General features: G+C 40.8%; 1 protein-coding gene across 1 annotated transcript in view; it reads left to right on the top strand.

Annotated features, from left to right (window-relative positions):
- The first annotated feature begins 2,653 nt into the window (after positions 1-2,653).
- Positions 2,654-17,354, top strand: part of LOC149225015 (tRNA/rRNA methyltransferase (SpoU) family protein) — a 219,762-nt gene continuing 205,061 nt past the window's right edge. Inside the window, exon 1 of the mRNA XM_089386416.1 lies at positions 2,654-3,312. Coding sequence (XP_089242542.1) covers positions 2,948-3,312 — 365 coding nt within the window. The 5' untranslated portion in view covers positions 2,654-2,947. The remainder of the gene's footprint in view (positions 3,313-17,354) is intronic.

Below are 17,354 nucleotides of genomic sequence, written 5' to 3'. Positions count from 1 at the left end.
CAATCACTATTAAAAATAAATCTTCCTTTCTTTGAGTTATTTTAAATTCAGTTATATGCCATATAAATAAGCTAGACATAATGGTCCCATTTTTTGTTATATATATACACTGTATGGAAACATCCCATTTTTTATATTTTTGAAAAATAAATTAGATGAAAAACATCTCTATGTGAGCTTTGGCCCCACCAAATGATGATGATGATGATAGTGGTTAATGCCCACTGAGACCAAATTGGTTTATCGGACCTATAATTTTCTTAGTTTTTAATTGTCTGGCTCCTCGTCTTTCTTGGCGAGATTGGTGCTGTAGCTTTCTTTTTTTTTCTCTACGGTCTTCCAACTTCCTTTATCTTGCATCTCCTTCATCTCTTCTGGTTCTTGGGACATTGGTGTCTTAGCTTCGCGATCTATTGTGTTCGTCCTTTTGAAGATAGTTGAAGAAGAAGTTTGGTCTAGGAGATCTCCTTTGTTGTTAAATGAAGATTTATTTTGTGCAGTATTTGAATCCTCATAACTGTTGCTTGAGGGGTTGTCGAGTTCACTTTTTTGTTGTTGGGTGGGGCTTTCTCCCTGCTTGTCTTGAGAGTTGTTTCTTTCTTGTTCGATTTCATGTGATTCAAATTTTTCTCTAGAGTATTCTTCTTTGATGACAGTGTAATGTTCTTTTTGTGCTCCTTCCCACCATGTAGATCTGTGGTGGTTTTTTCTAGCAGAATTTTTCTAGGAGGCTTTTGGGCAATTTTTGGCTAGATGGCTTGTTTCAAAGCAGGTTCGACATCGAAAGAGGACACTTTCATAATCGAGTTTCTGGTTCCACACATAGACTTTACTTGTTAGGTTTATTTCAGCTGGGAATCCGCCGCTGAAGTCCATTTTCACACAGATGCGTGCATAGGTGGTTTTGGCATATTCCTCTGTTTTTGGGCACCTGCAGTAAAATTTCCCAATTGCATTTCCAATGGCTTGTAGTGAGGAGAGATTTCAGAGATGCAAGGGTAGGCTTGGAAATCTCACCCAAATTGGTGCTGAGGTTATGACTACTGTTGAGGGATCGAATGATGGGTTCCATGGCTTCATGAATAGGCCTGAGTTTTCTCAAAACCATGGGCCGCAATCTAGAATACATTGTTTGCTTTCAGGATTTTCAAAATCTACTATAAAGAAACCCCTAGCATAGGGGTAGATATTAATTTCATCAGAGATGACAAGCTTCCATACCTCCGAGATCCATTTGTGGAGAGCTGTCAGCTGCGGCCAAAAACCATTGAACCTGCAGATTAGGGCACTTTCAGAAAACTTCAAAGCCTCATCGACTGAGGTCTGGACCACCTGGACAATGGGAGCTGGGGCTTCACTAACGATCTGGGCAGGAGCTTGCCCTCCAAAAGCGGACGGAATGGAGCCAGCATCGATTTTCGCGAAGCTGGGAGCCATATTTTAAAGATTAGATCTAGATCTAGCCGCAGAAGATTAGATCTAGAACCAAGCGGCAGAGATGCTGCGTCGAGGACAACGATCGCAGACCCCACTGCAAGTGAGCGGAAGATGATCTCCTTATACCCCGTGAGTAGCAGCACCGGGGTGAGCAGGAGCACCGGGGTTGTGAGCATACCCAACCAGGCTAGCGCCGACCAGTTGAAGATCTAGGGCAGATGTTTGTATCAGAAGACGCCCAACGCCAGCAGTGAGAGCAACGAGAGGAGATCCTGGGAGAAGTTGTAGATCGCTCGTCTAGCTGCAGATCGTCGGGGAAGCTGCAGATCGGTGAGAGAAGCGGTCACTCAGGACGTCCCTACTTTCTTACCATGGAAAATCTGAGAAGCAAAAACCAGTGAGGATCGCCTTAGCTGGAAGCCTGGAACGATCCCGGGATAAGCTGTAGATCGCCCGTCTAGCTGCAAATCGTCGGGAGAAGCGATCACTCAGGATGTCCCTATAATGCTGTAGTGTAGGGAATTAATCAAATGGACAAAATATATTTTAAAAGTTTTATATTTTAAGGTTTTCAAACTCATTCTCGAGCAATTAGGAATTTTTTAGGTTGTTTTGTAAATTCTTTGAATCGTCCCAATACTTCAGATTGAATTTCTAAAAGGAATTGGAAACTCAAATTCATTTGTATCTCTTTAGTGGATGAGTGGGTGAAAATAGAGTTTGGAAGCTTAATTTCAGGTGCAAATATTCTTCCCACCAAAATACTTTAATTTAAAGAAAGATCACATGGAAAGAAAGAAAGAAATAAATTAATTTTTAATGTCCACGAGGCTAAATGACCTACATGACAAGCAACTCACAAATAGATTTCTGCATTTCAGCCTTTCTTATGTTAAATGTAATGATGAATGGCCTCAACTCTACAACTATCCCTTTATTGATTAATTATCCCAAGAGCTTGCTCATTAGAGTTTTTGCATATATGTCCCTATTATCCTTGAAAGTTTCACATTATAAAATAAAATGTTTTTCTATATCCGAAAAGTACAAAAAAAATACACATTCTTTCTTCCCAATCTTCTTTTAGCCTTTACATAAGAATTAATTCTTAAACCGGTAATAATAATTTTGAATGTTACTCCACATACCTTTCCCTTTTTTTCCTATATAACGTTTTCTTTTCCTATAACACTTTTTCTTTCCTAAGGAATTGATAAAATATAATACTTTCTTTCCTAAGCAATTGATAAAATGGACGGGAGTTCATCCTTTCATGGCTGGACACACAGAATTTGTGGAGGGACTCTCCATTTCTGGTTTATCCACCCTTAGTTCTCTCTGTACTCCGCCCTTGGTTCTCTTTGTACTCGAGACCTTTAACGATTAGCCCTGCGTATGCTGTCATTACTGAACTCACTTCCAGAGCCCCAAAAATCTCTCCCAAGTTTGCCTAATTTCTTAAAATAATTCACAAGCAGAAAACGAGATTTTTTGCAATTTTGCAACTAACATGCCCGGTCTCCTCTGTATGTTTTCACCCCTTATTGTAATTGAAATTGCACCCGGGTTCGATTCAAAGCGGAGAATAACATGGGGGCCTTGTTCTGGACAGAGTGTTTTCACAAATAACAGGTTCGAAGGCATGTGTAGACATCTGGGTAGTTGTAGAATAAAGACGGAGCCCATTAGGTCGATCCAATCGAAGAGCTCAGATGGGAAAACAGATAAAAATTCTCGGGTGGACCTTCCTTCACATGTAAATTATATATCAAGTGTCGCCAATCCTTATGTGAAACATTTAGTAAAGCTTCGCCAGAGCACTTCTTATAGGCATTCTGTGGGCTCTGTTGTTGTGGTCGGAAGTACTCCTTTAAGGTATTATTATGCAAACCATCGCATTTGTTATTTCTTGTTGTGTCCAATGGCTTGCACTCTTTTGCTTAGAGTCGGATGATCGAGAATATATGCATCGTGTTTATAAGATAGAAGCGTTTGGAGCCAAAATCTGCTTTCTGACCAGTATAAATAGTTTGGTTCTCCTGCTTGATGTATATTTTGATCGATTTGGTTGCTGCGATGACTGTAAGAACGATGGAAATATTGCTCTTGTGGTCTTAAGTATGATTGTATTTGTTTTTCTTTTGCTTTGAGAAACATGCTTCAAGGGTCTGCATTGCAAAGAGCAGATTTTCCTCCCTCTCTGGTGTGAGGCCTGAGGAGAGTGTTAGGTCTGAGACCTGGGCGCATCCTTTTGCAGATGGGGCTGACCACAGTGAGAATGAAGGTCTTGCGGTTGGTTCAAGATTGTCAATCACACTAGTGAACGAACCAATGACCTGTTGGCATGTTTGCATTTTTAAACCATCATCAGCCAGATCTAACCCTTATCTATACCTTATGTAAGTGAGGTAATATCCAATGCTCAAATTTGAAGGGATGGTCTAAGAGTTATTTTAGTTTTTTTAATAGATTGCCTAGAGAAATTGAAAAGCATAGACGATGATATAGACAACCATAAAATGACAAGGATTAATCTTTAGAGCAACGGGTTGTTAATGTTCCAAGAAGACACTTCAGAATGATGGCAAAGATACACGGGGTGAATGGAGGAAAGGTCTGTGCCTCCCAAAGCAATCACAAGGGAGATTGAGCAATCATGGGAAGAGGCAAGCAAAGTCGATTCTACACTCGAAAGACATTAAACACAAAGCCAGCCAAAGGGAAGATTGAAGGCCTAAAAAAAAATGGTGTTTGTATTTATTGTTGATCTACACCCATACAACTTCAAGGTCAAGCTTCCCAAGGAAGCAATGTATCGGTATCTCTTAGTCAACAGTTGATCTTAGGCTAGATGGGTATAAGAAAGGGAAAAGTGAAGTGAAAGCAAGGGGTCAAGGAGGAAGGGTGGATGAGGAAAGTTAGATGGAGACAACGAATGAAGGAGTCGATTAGGAAATTTTGATTAGATTTAGAGGCTTGACATCCTCTAATGAGTAAAAGGAAGTTAGAAATGCAGGCTTGAGAAGCTTAAGTTTTTGTAGGGAGGAAGAAGACGGAGATTTAGATTTCTTCTCTCATGACATAGATCATACTAGAGACTGTTGGCTACTATATAAAGTAGCATTCTCAATTTATCATCTTAGAATTGATCCTTTGGTAGGGATGGGTATGGACCTTCTTAGTTGCTTTGTTGAAGCCCAAAATAACTAGATGAAGATGTTCCTTATCAAGCTAAAGAGCTATTATGGGGTTCAAAGAAGGTGAAGGCTAGGATTTGCTTTTTAGAAGAGAAGGTAGCGAACCTGTAGCGAACCTTGAGCAATAAATGAACCAAAAATTTGATCCTATACTGCAAGCTAGAAAGAATTGGGTTGAATAGGAAGTTGTGAAGTGAAAGAGGAATATGATTGTTGGGATGTGAAAATTGAAATAGAGTAGATGACAATGAGGACAATCAAATTAAAATTTGATCACATGGATAAGGTTATTACTTGCCCTTTTTGTTTTCAGTTGATTATAGCTTGCACAATGGTTGTACTAATGTCTGGGATGTGCTCGGTAGAGATGCAATATATTTTCCATTTCATATAAATGTCCATGTAAAGAAAAAACATCTTATTTATAGATATGCTATATATGTTGAATCTCATATACAACTGCAACAATGATCTTGTGTGTGAGACATCCTTTTTTTGACAAGATATTTGTTGTTATCACTATGCAACAAGTGTGCTTTTCCCTAATGTGGGGATATTGCAATGCTTTGTATTCGATTTATAATACTCGATTAAGGCCTCTTTGGCTAAGAAGTTGCAGGTGGTTGGTATCTATTCTACCAAAATCTGTCAAGGCTTGCACTTGTGGCCAATAACTTGAAGGGACTTGCTTGCATAGGAAGATGATCAACGAAGGGAAAAACATGCCTCTAGGGGATTTGAACCTTGATGGGGGTATGAAACACCCCTACTTCACCATCTAACCAAGTTCGTATTGATAAGACATCCTATTTGAAAATGAAAGAATGGTCGAGCGAACAACAATACATGCATATGCTAGATATCAAAAGTTCTAGAGGGGAGGTGGTTAATATCAACTCTTTTTATGATCAAAAAACCTTTTAGTAATGCTAATTTTGAACTTTCGATGGTTCATGCCATTATCAACATGAGACTACATTTGACCCCACATGACTTTTTTTTAAAGGAAACAATCTCGCAGGGCAACTTAGGGATGCTTTCCCACATTCGTGGATGGTGTTTGTAGTAAACTAGTTGACATATATTGGAGTGCCTCACCCTCCAAGACCTACTTGTGAGAGGAATTGAACTTGGGTCTATGATACGACAACACGATACTTAAATTAACTAAGCTATCACTTTGGGCTTTTGACCCAACATGACTTTTCCATTGTCGGTTCCACATATGTGAGTTGGATTCCTTCCTTGACTTCACCAAAGGATTTTGCTAATTACCAAAATTGGTTCACAACATTGCAAGGTTGGGGGGGGAGTCCATAGGTTAGTTTGCTATGTCAAAGGGAAGGTTCTACAAAGAGGGAGACCTAAGGGAAGTTTGAAAAGGTGAAGAAGAAGACAAATGCAATGGCTAAAGTAGTTTGTAAGCATTGCAAAAAGTAAATCCATGTTGAAGATAAATGTTGGAAACTTTGTCCAATGTTAGTGCCTTAGAATTAGAAGTAGAAACAACTTTTGCCTTAGGTTGAAGAAATGATGAGCATGTAATTGATATCACAAATGACATTGATGATAAATTGTAGTTATGGGCAAGTTGAAATTTGTTGCAAATACCAAAGAGCACGAACAATTATTTGTTGTGAAAATATAGTCGAAGAAGGTAACGATCAATGCCATATTCATTCTCACGAGTTAAAAAGAACTTGATCTGGTGAAACTAGGTAGGAACTTAATCTAACCTTTGTGGATCATTTGTGTCCCTATGCTCTGGGATGGCTACATAATGTTATGATGTTGAAAGTCAAGAAGCAAGTTTAAATTCATGATCTCAACAAAGTTCACTGAGGAGATTGAGTATTGCGTAGTGCCATCGGGCTTATGCAAAATGATAGCACGCAAATTGTATATATGGTATCAAGATGTGAAATTTTGGAGCTGTGCAAAGCAATTCAAACTTGATTTGTAAATTGTCTTTGGTATCTTGATGGTTGGCTAACCAAAACAAATCTACCACTACGATGAATATAATGAGTTTATGTTTGGTTGTACAACTGATTTTTTTGTATTTCTAGTGATTAAATAGGAAATAAATCACAGCAAAAGGATTTTTTTACCTATTGCGACATGAAAGGAGAACAGTTGTAGCAAAGACACATTGGAACACCAAAAGCTACCCTAAACCTGATGTGGGAAAACCGACAAGAAATGAAGGATTGCACCATTTGTGTTCTTATATTGTGGAGATTACATTATAAAATGGAAAGACAATTAATTCCAGGTTTACTGCGAAGCTATGAGATATTATGATATTTTATAGTCTATAGATTGCTGCCCTCTCTTTGCTCTCTTAGTGTCTCCACAAATTTTCTCATACTATAGAACGATTGATGGCTAAAGAAAGTGATATAGTTTCCCTCTTGTTAGGGGTTTGCTGATGTTCATTTTTGTAGCATTGGGAGGTATTCCCACATGACAAGAGGCCTCCTAAGTCGGCTTAAGAAAATTATGAAAATAAAAGAAAAAAAATCCTTTTTTGGGCTTCATGTAGGCTCAAAATGGATAAGTTGGCTCCACCATGAAGGGGTGTGTCCCTTGGTCAAATTCACCCATTTGACCTATATAAATACATGATGTGCTACTCCACTTTGACAATCATCATCAACACGACATCTTAGATCTCTAATAGCACTGACACGTGTGGAGAAAGAAGAAAGAATTGACTAATTTGACTGAGTTTATTTCTTGAATATTTGACCAAGCTTTGATCGAGTCAACAATGCTGCTATTTGACTGAGATATCTGGCCGAGTTTGGCTGTAGAAAAGGACAAGTTGGTCACAAGTTTGACCACATGAGTCAACCTTCAGGGCTAAGTTGACCAAATCGAAGACTTGACCAGATTTGACTTATTGGGTGGTTTGACCAACGTTGACTGGCTGGAAGTTTGACCAGGTTTAGATGGTATTTAGACTTGGATTTTGGCACAGGTTTCTAGACAATTTTTGGAATTGTAAACCTTGTTGAAGAATAATTTCTCCTAGAAGAAAATTTGTTGGGTTTTCTCCCAAGTTTGGGTTTCCCAATGTAAATTTGTTGTCTCTATTGTGCATGGATGTCTCTTTATGATCTTACTATTTTCGCTTCATTATTGTTGAGATTTTCTATGTATAATTGCTCAATGATATTAGTGGCATAAGATAAATTTGTTGAAGATCATTAGGAAGTAATTATCATATTAGAAAATTGGTTTCTAATATTCATCTTGTACAAAAATTCAACATGGTATTAGAGCTTTGTTGAAAGAGCAGCCATTGAAGTCAGCCCTAGAGACAAGTGTTTAGCAGTTTAATTGGTTTTTGGGTCTCTTGCCAAAAATGGCACCAAGTATTAGAGTTGAAGACTGGTTGGATGGTGCCATCAATTACACATCTAGGAATGCCATGATATGTTAGTATTTGTGGCATCAAATGTGTTCTAGCCTTGAAATTTTGTGGAGAGGCTAGATTACATGAGATCTCCAAAACCCATAAATCGTTTCTGGAAATTCCACCTAGAATGACTTAGTTAGATTATTAGCCAATTTTTAAATATTTCCTGAGTCTAAACTTAGGGAATATGGTTAATTAATCAGAATTAATTAAGTCAAGACGTGAATGATCTAGAAACTCACATGGATCCGACTCCAAGATGATTCTAGCCATCGATTATATTTTAATCTTGGCCGTTGGTGCTCCAACAGAAGATTATAAAAGGAGGTCAATGTGGTGATGGGGAGACACTTGAGAGGTTCGATTTTTGAGTAGGTCGATTTCCAGAGTAGCAACAGTCAGTTGCCGAACAGTGTAGAGAGAGCTTGAGATCTAAGTAGTGAGAGAGGGGCAAGACAGTGAAGTCGGAGGAAGATTTCCAGATCCAGTGAGTGCATTTGCAGAGAGGTAGAGGAGCCACAGAGAGGCTGACGTTGGGGCAACATAGTGTTGAAGAATGAAGGGCACTGGTGTTTGTTAGGATTCTTCACTGCTCGATAACAATTTGTGAAGCACTTTTACTATTATCTTAACTTGATCTTCTTCTTCTTATTAGTGTGTGTTTCATCAAACTGCTACCAAAATGTTAAAATTGGAAACTAGGGCAAAACTTCATGTGGGTCATTTTATTCATGGCTGATAATATTTTTATTAGATTCCTCTCGTCGAGAGGTGTAGGATTGATATAAATATCATCCGATTCCGATAAGTATTCATGGAGATATGAATTTATTTTGATTATGGAATTATTATCAAGCCGACCTACAACTCATGTAGGCTCAGAAGCCCAACATTTGCATCTATTCAAACACCAATGTTGTGTATAAATATAAGAGGACTTTTCCTCATTTGCACTAACTCATCTCATCACATCTCTCTCTCTCTACTGCGCAGAAATGAGTCTCTTCTCTACTGCGCAGAAATGAGTCTCTTCTCTACTGCGCAGAAATGGGTCTCTCTCTCACACATGTGAAGCCGGAAGCTGTTGAACCTGAAGCTGCAACTGCAGATCCAAATATTGACTTGCGTGGCCTAGAAGATCTCCTCTTTGGAACTGCGCCGTAGGTCCATCTGGATCTCCTCTGAAAACCGCAACTTTTGGTGGTGGAATGAAGTCAATCCGATGAACGGTTTGCAAGATATCGACTACCCTAGTTTGAAGCCGGAAACTGCTAAAACTGAAGCTGCAACTGCAGAAGTAAAGATTGACTTGCGTGGCCTAGAAGATCTCCTCATTTGAACCTCCTCTGGAAGCCGCAACTTTTGGTGGTGGAATGAAGTCAATCCGACGGTCGGTTTGTGAGATATCGTCTGCCCTAGTTTGATAATGAAGTCGCTAGTGCTGATGCTGCTGATCTAGGGTTTGCTACTGCTGATATGAATCAGATTTATTGTACTATTTCTCTCTGCTGAATTATTGAAGATAAAAGAAGATTTGATCAAAGGGTTTCCCCACACATTGTGGGGTTTGTCTCTGGCTAGCCACCACATCTTGTGTCTCTTGTCTTGGCTTGTTTTTTGTCGATCGTTTAATGTTCTATCTGCACTTTACTTTATGTACATGTGATTGCTAATCTGTGGAATATAATAAGAAAAAGAAGTAAACTGTTATAAGCATAGAACATACCATAACTTAACATGGAATCGGAGCTGAGGTGAAGACAAAGCCTGAGCAAGAGCAAGAGCAATCACCGAAGAGATGATTGGCAAGGCTATCCTAAAAGAACTATGGGGTCCTCAACACTCTTTCCTGCCGAAGACAAGCTCCGTGAGAAAGATGACTATCACGCATGGAAGATGTCTATCGATCTAACCCTAGAAGACCCATGAGTGCTGGACTATGTAAGAGGCAATATTGTTGAGCCTCCATCAAATGCATCTGCTGCTGCATGGAACAAATGGAAAACCAAAGAAGTCAAAATAGAAGATCATCCGGGACTCTATCGACAAGCACTTGGTGGCCTACATCTTTGAACTGGACACCTCCAAGGAAGTCTACGATAGACTGGTGAGTTTATTTAAAGTAAATGATGCAAATCAAGTTTTGTTTCTTAGAAATAAGCTGAAGGAAATTAAGAAGGGTAAAGATGAGAGTATGCAAGCATACTTCTTAAGGATCACCGAAATCAAGAACGATCTCCTATCTATTGGGGAGGCTATCACTGACAGGGGAATGGCACTCACGACTCTTGGAGGATTACCATCCAAATGGTACGTGTTCAGGACTACTCTTCTGAACAATAATGTAATTCCTGGTTTTGAGGAATTAATGGCTAGATGCATTCAAGAAGAAACAAGGGAAGAAGAGCAAGAAATGCCCATGCCTAAAGGTCCTCCTGCTGCTTTTTCTTCTCATGCTAAGAGAATAAATAATTCTGGGTCTAAATCAAAAGGAAAGGTTGGATTTAAGGGTGGAAGAAAAGGACGATGTTACATCTGCAATAAAGCAGGTCACTATGCAAGGGAGTGCCCTGATAGAAAGGACTTACACCGGGATGATGATCAAAATCCCTCTGATGGCAAATCAAAGGAATGACAAATTCAATAGCAAAGGTAAGAGGAGAGATGGGAATCAAGGAAGAGGACAACCATTCAAGAAGGCTAGAAAGTCCAGGATGTATTAAATGCACTTGACCTCAAAAAAAGAACCTAGTGTCCATCTCGGCAATGGAAGACAAAGGCTACAAGGTAACCTTCAGCAATGGCAAGGTATGTATATGGAAAAATAATGTTAAAGATGCCTTTACTCTTGGGTTTACTGTTGATTCATTATATCAAGTCGATGGAAGTCCGCTAGGTGTCATGTCTTGTGACACAACTCTTCAGTTCGAACTTTGGCATCGGAGGTTTGCCCACCTTCATTACAAAGCTCTACCCGATGTAAGATAGATGGTAACAGGGATGCCTGAATTCCAAGTAGAGAAAGAAGGTGTATGTCCGAGATGTGCTGAAGGAAAGCTTAAAAGGGGACCATTCCCCTCAAGCCTAAGCAAGACCTCCGATATATTATAGTTGGTTCACTCAGGCATATCTGAGGCTGGCATTAAGAGGGAGACTACTACACCACGTACTCCTGAGTAGAATGGTGTGGCGGGAAGGAAGAACCGCACGATTGTGGAAGCTGTCCGGGCCATGCTACATGATCAAAGACTTCCGAAGTTTCTATGGGCTGAAACTACAAACACTGCCGTATATGTACAAAATTCGATGCCCTCATCAAGCATTGGGTTCCAAGACTCTTGAAGAAAAGTTCACTGGTAAGAAACCTGATGTTTCTCATTTTAGAATTTTTGGAAGCCTTGTATATTTTCATGTGCCGAAAGAGAAAAGAAATAAATTGGGTACATCTGGAAAGAAGGGAATTTTCGTGGGCTATGGTGAAAATACTAAAGGCTATAGAATCTATGTAGCCGGTCAAAGGGAAGTCGTAATTAGTCGTGATGTCACCTTTGACGAAGATATGGCTCTTAGCGAGGTGAACAATCTTCCGACTGTGAGGAGCTCTCAAGAAGCCAACACCAGGGAACTGAAAGAAAAAGATGATGAATCAATGCCTGATGTAGAAGAACCCATGGATCCGATTGATCCTCATCCACATGAGCCTTCCTCTTCTAGGAAGAGACCTTCATGGCTTAGGGGGCTACTTGATGATGCTGAAGGACATGCTACACCCCGAGGAACCTTTCGTGAAAGTAAGAAACCTAATAGGTATCAGGGATACTTGACCATCATGAGCACGATCATACAAAATAAGCCTTCATCATTCTCAGACGCCGTCAAGCATCAAGTATGGAAGGATGCTATGACCGAAGAATATGAGTCTATCATGAAGAATGATGTCTGGGAAGTAGTTCCCAGACCTTAGGACAAGACAGTTGTTACTTCCAAATGGCTTTACAAGATAAAGCATGCAGCAGATGGAAGTACGGAAAAGTATAAGGCTCGTTTTGTTGCTCGTGGTTTCTCCTAGAAGGAAGGTATAGACTATGATGTGATATTTGCACCTGTTGCCAGATATACGACCATTTGCTTGATCATAGCCCTTGCGGCTTCACAAGGATGGAACCTACATCAAATGGATGTCAAGACCACGTTCTTGCACAGTTCTATCAATGAAGAGGTCTACGTGGAGCAACCCGAAGGATTTGAGATTTATGATTGAAAATCTCATGTATGCAGATTGAAGAAGGCTCTCTATGGGCTGAAGCAAGCACCTCGAGCATGGTATGAGAGGATCGATAGCTACTTAATGAAGTTGGGATTCACTAGTAGTGAAGCCGATCCTAACCTTTACTTTAAGGTTGAAGATGACAAGCCTCTCATACTGGTGCTGTATGTGGGTGACCTCTTTCTAACAGGTGCAAACCCCCTCATTCACAAATGTAAGAGGGAGTTGGCTTCTGAATTTGAAATGAAGGACCAAGGACTTGAAGTGTGGCAGAAGCCGGGGGAAATTTTCCTATCTCAAGGAAAATATGTGGTAATGATATTGGAAAGACTCGGTATGATGGACTGCAAGCCTGTGACTACCCCGAGGTTCTTAACTTTTAGAAGTTATATGGTAGTGATGTCGGACCAGATTTTGGAAATGCCTCTGAGTTTCATAAACTCATTTGCATTGATGTTCTTGGTGAACCTCCATTCGAACATATGTTTTACAGTTAGCATTGTGAGCTCATATTTGGTTGAGCTTCACTGGATTGATCCCAAGAATCTTTTAAGATATCTTCGTGGCACAATGGGTTAAGATACACTGCCGAAGATGTGAGACTACTTGGATATACTGATGCTGATTGGGCATGCAGTGTGGTGGACCGTAAGAGCACTTCCGGGTGCTGTTTCACCTTGGGATCTGCTTCGATATCCTGGATGAGCAGGAAGCAAAAGTCGGTGGCTTTGAGCACCGTCGAAGCAGAATATATTGCTGCTAGCATGACCTCGTGTGAGGCAGTCTGGTTGCGAAAGCTCTTCAGTGAGCTATTTGGATTTACATTGGATACCACTGTGATCCTCTATAACAACCAGAGGTGGGATTCGATTATTGAGGAACCCCGTATTCGTCGATTGCTCCAGCAGATAGACATCATCTGGCATATGGTAAGTCGATGAGCAAGGATGCTCCATCGCTTTAAGATGATGTACAGGTCGATACACCTTGTCAAAGCCCCGAGGAAAGATCTAATTTGTGATTTTCCCAAACAACTTGGAGTCGTCAAGAAACCCTTGTACAAGGGTCTTGCATGTTGCATACATTGAGCTCTAGGAGCTCTGAGGGCTTGCGGTTATTACTGGAGCAACATACGACCATAGGGTGACTCACCCTCCCCTGGTGGTGTGCACTGGAACAAGATGATTCGCTCTCTTGTGGACAAAATGATTCGCTCTCTTGTGGAACAGGATGATTCGCTCTCCTCTGTAGCAGGATGATTAGTTCTCCTGTGAGGCCTGGATTGATGTGTTCTCCATGGCGGCCTGGATTGATGTGTTCTCCATGGCGATTGTAGCAGGATTGATGTGTTCTCCTGTGACGATAGGATTGATTAGTTCTCCTGTCGAGGCATCCTACCCATGCAGTCTGGGACTCATGGGAAGTACCTCTCATCTGATCAATGAGCAAGGAAATGAAGTTAGGGACCATAGCAGTACCGATGGAGACATCGTTGTATCTACCGTACTCCCTACGCTAGGATGACCTCCATTGATCTGGGATCAATGATACTGGTCCGGGACCAGTGGTAGGAGTTGTACCATACTATGACGCTGACTTCGGGTCGGTTGAGACTGGTTTGGGACCAGTGGTACATACTTCGAGACTGACTTCGCGTCAGTGCAGTACTGGTCTGGGACCAGTGAGAGTGGTACATACTATGACGCTGACTTCGGGTCAGTTGAGACTGGTCTGGGACCAGTGGTACACTCTCTAAGACTACGATACTAGTTTGGGACCAGTGGTAGGAGTTGTACCATACTATGACGCTAACTTCGGGTCGGTTGAGACTGGTCTGGGACCAGTGGTACATACTCCGAGACTGACTTCGTGTCAGTGCAGTACTGGTCTGGGACCAGTGAGAGTGGTACATACTATGACTGACTTCGGGTCGGTTGAGACTGGTCTGGGACCAGTGGTACACTCTTTGAGACTGCGATACCAGTCTGGGACCAGTGGTAGGAGTGGTACTTACTATGAAGCTGACTTTGGGTCAGCTGAGACTGGTCTGGGACCAGTGGTATGCACTCTGAGACTGACTTTAAGTCAGTGGAGGATGATACTGGTCTAGGACCAGTGGAGTTGTACTCACTATGACACTGACTTCGAGTTGGTTGAGACTGGTCTGGGACCAGTGGTACATACTCTGAGACTGACTTTGAGTCAGTATGATACATCCTCGATCATTTCTTCTTCTTCATAATTCGGACAAAAGTAGAGAAGAACAGAACAATGCAAGAGCAGAGCAGAACAGAGAAAAACAATACCGATTAGTATAGGGCAGAACAAGACAAAGCAAAACAGGCATAATAGAGCAAAGCAGGGCAAGGGTCAGGCTGTACAAGGCAGTGCATTTGATGGATGAATAGTAACGACCGATAGACAGATTGTAGATGAAGTTCTCCCTGGTTGAGAGGGAGTGTTAAAATTGGCAACCAGGGCAAAACTTCATGTGGGTCATTTTATTCATGGCTGATAATATTTTTATTAGATTCCTCTTGTCGAGAGGTGTAGGATTGATATAAATATCATCTGATTCCGATAAGTATTCATGGAGATATAAATTTATTTTGATTATGGAATTATTATCAAGTCGACCCACAACTCATGTAGGCTCAGAAGCCCAACAGTCGCATCTATTCAAACACCAACGTTGTGTATAAATATAAGAGGACTTTTCCTCATTTGCACTCACTCATCTCATCACATCTCTCTCTCTACTGCGCAGAAATGAGTCTCTTCTCTACTGCGCAGAAATGGGTCTCTCTCTCACACATGTGAAGGCGGAAGCTGTTGAACCTGAAGCTGCAACTGCAGATCCAAAGATTGACTTGCGTGGCCTAGAAGATCTCCTCTTTGGAACTGCGCTGTAGGTCCATTTGGATCTCCTCTGAAAACCACAACTTTTGGTGGTGGAATGAAGTCAATCCGATGAACGGTTTGCAAGATATCGACTACCCTAGTTTGAAGCCGGAAACTGCTGAAACTGAAGCTGCAACTGCAGAAGTAAAGATTGACCTGCGTGGCCTAGAATATCTCATCTAAACTGCGTTTTAGGTTCATCTGAACCTCCTCTGGAAGCTGCAACTTTTGGTGGTGGAATGAAGTCAATCCGACGGTTGGTTTGTGAGATATTGTTTGCCCTAGTTTGATAATGACGCTGCTAATGCTGATGCTGCTGATCTAGGGTTTGCTACTGCTGATATGAATAAGATTTATTGTACTATTTCTCTCTGCTGAATTATTGAAGATAAAAGAAGATTTGATTAAAGGGTTTCCCCACACATTGTGGGGTTTGTCCCTGGCTAGCCACCACATCTTGTGTCTCTTGTCTTGGCTTGTTTTCTGTCGATCGTTTAATGTTCTATCTGCACTTTACTTTATGTACATGTGATTGCTAATCTGTGGAATATAATAAGAAAAAGAAGTAAACTGTTATAAGCATAGAACATACCATAACTTAACACAAAAACACAAAGACAAGAACACAAATGTTGGCTCTTTGCAAGGGCCAAAACCTCTCTTCTCTTGAGAGGAAAACGCTTTGGTAAGTTTTCGCTTATTGAAGCTTATTTCTTGATCAATGCCAAACCCTAGACCTTGACTAGAAGATCCTCCAAGCAGAAGTCAAATCCTTCTTTTCTTTGCACTATGTTTCCCTGACACTTTGTTCGCCTCCTTCCGGCACTTCATTCCCTAGCACTTCATCCTTCTTCCGACACTTCGTTCCCTAGCACTTCATCCTTCTTCTATTACTTCGTCCTTCTTCCGACACATCGTTCTTCTTTAGTGTGACAACACTGCAGCCATAATTCTTGCACGTGAGAGAGGTACCCTAGAGAATTAGGGTCCTTTTTCCTTCGATAGAGAGAGAGTCTTCTTCGCTTGACTTGAGAGGCCTTGTAGGCCTAATTTCTAACCCAAACAATGATGAACATGTGACTGTGACCTTACTGCTGATATAACCGCAGACTGTCCTATCTTTTCTCGCACATGTGACTATATTAACCCTAGAAAACAATCCTTAAATCTTCGGTGGTGACTTCTCCTTCTTCGCTGTCCTTGGAGATCTTTCTTTCGTCCTTTAGCTACCCTTTTCTTGCCTCCTTACTTTGCAAATTTCAGAGATATGAATTCATTGTCTTTAGAGGAGTGGACAACCTCTATATATAGAGGACTATCCCTCCTTTAGGCCGACTTGTAGGCCGACTTACTGCTTTGAGGCCGACTTGTCTTCCTTTGTTGCGATAGGTGCTTTTAATGGTGCCATTGCTTCTTTTGATGGTGTCTTCGCTAGGGGATGACTTGACTTTGCTTGGAGGTTACTTCTTTAAGGTCTTTAACACAATTATTTTGACCTTTTGATTTACCTATAACACTTTAACATGTGCTAGACCTACTTCAATGAGCAAGAAACTCATTGCAATATATTATAAAAATAATATTTATTTTCTTGAATAAATACAAATATCAAAAGTACATTTATGAAGACCGAACCTAGTTACATTTCCTTCAACATGCAGTAGCTTCTGGAGTCAGATTCGATTCCGCTGGGGAAGACGAGTTTCAGTGCCAGAAGCTGGACAGAAGTTCCGAAGGCTAGGAGAGACATTTTCCTAGACAACAGCAAACCAGATGGCTTGAGGAGAGGCTGTTCCATATTGAGTACTAAAGGGACTGTGCTAGGGTGAGGCAGTAGTTGCGCAAAGCTAGTTTGGACAACTCACTTGGAGTTAAGGTCAGAGCCTGAATTTGCTTGTGGGGTGAAGAAATTTCTCACTAGAATTTTGCCAGTATTTTCTCTGCAGAATTGCCAATATTCGACATCTAGATTGTACTAAGATTATTTCACTGATGCTTAATAATAAAACCCTCAACTGCTGCACTGATTTTCCCAAGTTGGGTTTTATTGGGGACATTTGTCCAAAAATAATTGTGTAATTTTTATGTGTGTGTGCTAGCATTTCTTCCAGTGTTTATTCTTCCGTAG

The sequence above is a fragment of the Pinus tabuliformis genome, chromosome Q (assembly GCF_031772625.1).
Source record: "Pinus tabuliformis cultivar Carrire ecotype Pingquan chromosome Q, CPIR1, whole genome shotgun sequence".
Lineage (NCBI taxonomy): Eukaryota > Viridiplantae > Streptophyta > Pinopsida > Pinales > Pinaceae > Pinus > Pinus tabuliformis.
Note: the sequence above shows the minus strand (reverse complement) of the source record. Positions and strands in the feature narration are given on the sequence as shown.